The following is a 5,624-nucleotide window of genomic DNA, read 5'->3' as shown; positions in this document are numbered from 1 at the left end:
TGACCAAAATCATGAAAAAACGTCATAGTATAGTTGTCAAAATAATGAAAAAACTCATAGTATAGTATGTCGTCGAAAACCCTCAAAAAATGTCATAGTATAGGATGACCAAAAACTGTCATAAAAAGTGTCAAAGTACAGGATGGGGTGAAAATGTCATAAAAACGTCATAGTATAGAATGTCGTCAAAAACCCTGAAAAAATGTCACAGTATAGTACGATGCGAAGATGTATTTAAAAATGTCATAGTATGGTATGATCTAAAAATGTCACAAAAAATGTCATTGTATAGTATGATGGAAAATATTGTAGAAACCCAAAAAAGCCTCCATGCTTTGAACACAGATTTGAAACATCAGCACAGTCCTAACCTGAATGTCTGCACAGGCAGGGGCTCCTTCTGGCTCTGCCCCCTCATCTGCAGAACCTCTTTGGAAGCCTTCCTCAACCTCCTCTCTGCCGCCTCCTCCTGACGTTGCTCCTGCTTGCTTTGGCCGGCCTGAAGCACAACAAAGCAGAGTCAATCGTTGCTGGGACGAGTTTGCGTCTCACGTGGCTCATAAAGTTAACCGTCGCTGTTCCAGTCTCACCTGTCTCTGGGCCTCTCTGAGCAGGCAGCGGAAACGCTCGTCCCTCAGGGCCCAGTGGGGGAGCTCGGTGGTTTCCCTGGCTTGTGGGTCCTCCAGTCTCAGCTTCAGCTCCCTCAGGGCGCTCAGCTCCTCCATCAGCTGCCTCTGACGCGTCCTGCAGGCCTGGAGATCCAGCTCCAGGTCCAGGGAGGTACGTGTCGGCTGCTCGGCCAGGGAGGAGCGATACGACTGCTGCTCACACACAGAAACACACCTCAGAAACCAGAAACACTCCTGTATGTGCAAGGTTGAGAAAGAGTAAGGAGACTGTACCTGCTTATATCGCAACGTTCTTCTTTCCAACGTGTTCCTGACGAAGGGTGATTTCTTTGGTAGAGTGGAGCTGTCACTGTCGCTGCGGTATAACTGAAAGGAAAAATCAGTCATTTTATGCAGAGAAGGAACTCAAAACAACATCGCTGACACCAGCCTGCTGTGAAGACAACTGTGAACATGTTTCTTTTTGTACGTTTGCAGAAACTCACCCTGCAGACATATTGACTACGGGCACCAGGAGAGAACGTCTGAGAGCGAACGATGGTGCTGCTGCGCATGAACGGTGAGGCGTGACCCCAGCGACCCCCCCTGTCTTTGGGCCGGACTCGCACTGGCTCTGGGAACAGGCCTTCTGTCATGGTGGCCTTCTCCACCTGCAACGATAAATCACTTAGTGCCACAGATTCTTATGGTGCTGGTGGATAAAAACGAGCAGCTACTCAGGCTTTACCTTGACTGTGGACAGTTTGCTGGTCGTCTGGTCACAGCGTCCTGCGGTGATGCAGATGCCCTCCGCACACAGGCCCTCCGAGAAAGGAGCTGTGAATGCTGTGCTGTTGCTGCAGCCGCTGTCCACCGACTCCGCCTGCCAGCTCCTGCAAAACACATCCATGTGACTTTAACACTAAAGCCCAAATTTATTCATAAAGCAAGTTTAAAAACAACCACAGTGACCAAAGTGCTGTACAGTGAAAGCACAGAATAGTAAGATCTGAAAATAAAATAATGAAAGATAGAAAATGTCGCCACCTCTCGGACACCGCCTCCACCGGCTCATCCTTCTTCTCCAGCCTCTGCAGCTCCAACTCCGACTCCCGTTCCTCCAGATGGGTGGTGGTGGTGTTGTTGCGTGACAGCAGAGTGCATACAGTGTCCTGTAATGTCACAGAGCAAATAGTCAAACAGCGTCCATCAAACACTCCCAACATCCCTCCTTAGCGAGAGTTCATGCAGGTTGAAGCCGCAGTGTGAGGGCTGGTTTGGCTCCTGAGACACATTCTTGTCAGTTACTCACACCTGAAGACCGAAGAGCTGATTTACGACAGTAAGAGGAGGAATTCCTCTTTAGGGCAGTGCGTGATTTACACTTTAATGAATTTAACGTAGTAAATGAATCATCTTATTATTATTTATTTCACACCTCAGGATTGCTGTTGTTTGGGTATGGTGCCAGCAGGTGGGAGCTTCAGAGGACTCTTCTCTAACTCAGGTTTATATTATCTCCTAAATATCCCCTGAGCCGAGCCCTCTGCATTCCTGTCATTCTTACCTGAGCTGTCACAAGATGATGACAGTGATGGGAAAGAAAATAAATCAGTTACACAAAATTATGTTCATTCTACGGTGTGTTAGTTGTTGGATCGACCTTAACAATTTCAGCAACAGGGAAGTGCCTCGACTTATTGTGCACTTAGGAGAAGCTGACCAGAACCACAACCTTTTCCTCCCCTTAACCACAAAATCCTTCTCTGACAGAAAGCCCACCAGGGTTAACGTCTCCAAACACCACTTATTTTGTTGTCTGACTTTCTGTCTGTGCAGAAAGAGTTGTAAATGTGATCATTTCTCCTGCACAGCACCGGGATCACCTGATCAACTTACTGTTTAAATGCTGACTTTGACTGACAGTGGTGGATGAAGCACTGGAAAGTCAAGTCAAGTCAGGATTTATTTCTAGAGCACGTTTAAAACGACGGCATTCGACCAAAGTGCTGCACATTGGGGGTACAGAGTTAAAACAACATCAATAACAAAAATAAAATAGATGTAGAAAACAACGATAAAAGTCACACCTAAGTTAAAGTGCAGATATCTCACCAGGAAATGGTTTTGATAGAAGTTAAAGTCACCTATTCGAACATTACTTGAGTAAAAGTATCTGATATTAACTGTACTTAAGTAACAAAAGTAATTCTATAATGTTAAATGTACTCAAGTATTGAAAGTAAAAGTACGAGTGAAAAGCAAGTAATGTACACCTTAAAATGGAGCCTACAAAACAAAATCCAAGTTTTCCATTCATCCCATTTGTCCGTCTGTCCCTTCCTTCCCTATTTCGTAGTAACAAAGATGTAAAAATACACATTTCATTTAGGAAACTTCGTGGAGTAAAAGTTAAAGTTGACAAAAATGATGGCAATGATGATAATGATGATATCCCAGCCTCTATCGTGGACACCCACACTTTATGAATTACAGTAAATGACCTTTCTATAAGAGCAATATTCCTAAAATAATTCAGCCTTTAACCAATGGCAGCTCAGGGGAGAACCACGAGTGTCTTCTTTGTGTCAGTTAACCATACAAACACGATTTTGAAAAGTTTTATCTTAATTCATAAGTCAGCTTTCAAACCAACAAAGCAAAAATCAGCTGGTTTAGCAGCTGTTTGTAGCAACTGCAAAAATGTTAACTGAAACAAGCCAATGAGCTACTGCAACACACAGATTGAGCTCGTTGTAAGATAGTTAGCACTGTAGGTAACGTTTCTTTTTTTAATCTTTTATCTGAGGTGGATGTGGTGTTTCCAGCTTTGAGAAATGTATTGTAGGCTGTGCATTAGCAACCAAAAAATGCCAGTAAATAACTGTTCACTACTCTTGCGCACACTAAGGCCTTAACCTGTCATATGGAGTCACAAGAGGGCAAACTTTTGTTTTTAAGGGGTCGATACTGACAACACGTTTGCTTAAAACTGAGCACAACACAGACGATTTTCTAACTATCAAATCATAATTAATATTAATGTAACTATAACATCTCTTTATTTTCACTTTAATGATCTAAATCTGATTTTATGTTCCCTGTAAAACACTTTGGTCAACACTTTTCTCTCCATCTCCCTGAAGCCGATACCTGAGACCACTTTCTATTCATGTTGTCACTCCACACTGCTGTTATTTACTGAACAGGTATACTTATGTGCTCACCATAGCTCTGGGCCTTTGCTCGTCTTCCTGGCCGTCGTGGTGTCTGCGGTGGCCGAGGCTCTTCTGCTCAGGCCTGGGTAACTCCGTCCCGCTCAGCATCTGCACTCGCAGCCAGTGGTAAACCATCTCTGCACTTCCCTCACAGTCAGCCAGGCTCACCTGGGCTGTACCCTGCAGGGACACACACACAAAATATCATTATATCAATGTCAGCAGATCAGTGTTGTGCAACATGTATGATGGAGCCTTTGGGATCTTGCTGAGCTGTCCAGACGCACCAGTAGTTCCTCCTGAGCCTGAGGTCCCAGCGAGCAGACAGACAGCTGCAGGGCGCACACCGCCAGGGCGTTTGCAGGGACAGGAATGCGGAAGCCTTCGTTGAAACTCATCTGGGTCTGCGGCTCCAACGCCGTACAACAGTAAAACGCACAGGCCCTGCCGGCGTCCAGTGGAATCAAGTGCACCTTCACATACCTGGACATCAACAGAGCAACGTCACAATATGAGATACAGACTTGTAAATTACTTTGTCTATAAAAAAGGAACTTATTTTTAGCTGTATACTGTTTCTTCCATCGTGTGGTGTAACACTGTACAGTGAGTGATGTCCCTACTCTTTATGTCACTGGTTCCTAACTGGTGGGTTGTGGATCCATTCTGAAAGGACCGCAGGTGACTCACCAATATTTTTAAGTCTCTAAAAACACAATTTATTTATAGTACAGTGAAATTCTGGCACAGAGCTTTTATTTTGAAGTGCTGTTTCCTGCTGTAGAGTGAGTGACTAACAGACAGCTACTTAATAGAGACAGCAACTAGCTCGATGACATGACCAACTGCAAGTATGACACTGAATATATTAAACTGTGTGGACCATGAACTATGAATGATGAGAAATCTGGACCCCGCGACTGGACCATGTGGGAACCACTGCTTTACGTCACCTTTCTGAAAACACAACTTTTCACTCTCTTGCCGACAGTTAAATGAAACTGATACCCCTCTCATGTCTGCATTATAAATATGTAGCTGCAGCCAGCAGCCAGTTAGCTTAGCTTCACATAAAGACTGTGAATAGAGGGAAACAGCTCGACTGGCTCTGCCCAAATGTCACAAAACCAGCACATCTAAAGCTCACTAATTAACATGTTATATCTTGTCTGTTACATCTGTACAAAAACTGATGTGTAAAAATGGAAACTTGTGGTTTTACAGGGTCTAAAACCCCTCAGATATCCTTCACCGTGAATTTTTCTATAGTAGCAATGGCCATAAAATTAATACTAGGCATGCGGCAAGAGGTTGTTTTTCACTTCCTGTTTCAAAAATAAATCCAATGCTGTAAAATTATTGTTATTATCATTTTTTTCTGACAATTTCTGACTATTTTGTGGTTAATCTATGGGTTTAGTTTGTTTGTTTTCATTTTGATTTCTATGTTTATTTTTTAATTTTTTGGTAGTTTTCCTGTTTTTTGGTCATATTTCTAATTATATATGTGTTTTACTCTATGAAGTCATGTTTGCTTGTGTGGACCCCAGGGAGAGTAGTAGCTACCTTAGTAGTGACTAATGGGGATCCAAATAGATAAATTATAGCTGCTGCGCAGCGATGGGTCGGGTCCGGGCATTTTTAGGCAATTCTGAGCAACAAGCAGAAGAACTGGAAGACATTTAGGAATTTAGCAACACAATCTGCCTTTTGCACCAGCTGAGGCTTGAACTCACAACCTCTGAGACTAAGAATCAATTTCTATCTCACTGAGCTAATTAGTCAGTGACAAGTCATG

The 5,624-nt window shown here is 43.4% G+C and overlaps 1 protein-coding gene across 1 annotated transcript in view; it reads right to left on the bottom strand.

The window, feature by feature from the left end:
- The window catches only part of wwc3 (WWC family member 3), a 53,317-nt gene that overhangs the window by 2,293 nt on the left and 45,400 nt on the right, over positions 1 to 5,624 (bottom strand). The window contains exons 15-22 of the mRNA XM_050053969.1: positions 4,114 to 4,309; positions 3,836 to 4,006; positions 1,656 to 1,780; positions 1,357 to 1,501; positions 1,115 to 1,279; positions 903 to 995; positions 591 to 821; positions 372 to 499 (exon numbers count right to left, since the gene is read on the bottom strand). Of these exons, the coding sequence (XP_049909926.1) occupies positions 372 to 499; positions 591 to 821; positions 903 to 995; positions 1,115 to 1,279; positions 1,357 to 1,501; positions 1,656 to 1,780; positions 3,836 to 4,006; positions 4,114 to 4,309 (1,254 nt within the window). The remainder of the gene's footprint in view (positions 1 to 371; positions 500 to 590; positions 822 to 902; positions 996 to 1,114; positions 1,280 to 1,356; positions 1,502 to 1,655; positions 1,781 to 3,835; positions 4,007 to 4,113; positions 4,310 to 5,624) is intronic.

Source organism: Epinephelus moara, chromosome 10, assembly GCF_006386435.1.
Source record: "Epinephelus moara isolate mb chromosome 10, YSFRI_EMoa_1.0, whole genome shotgun sequence".
NCBI classification, from domain to species: domain Eukaryota; kingdom Metazoa; phylum Chordata; class Actinopteri; order Perciformes; family Serranidae; genus Epinephelus; species Epinephelus moara.
The sequence above is the reverse complement of the archived record's forward strand: the minus strand, read 5'-3'. Positions and strand labels throughout refer to the sequence as shown.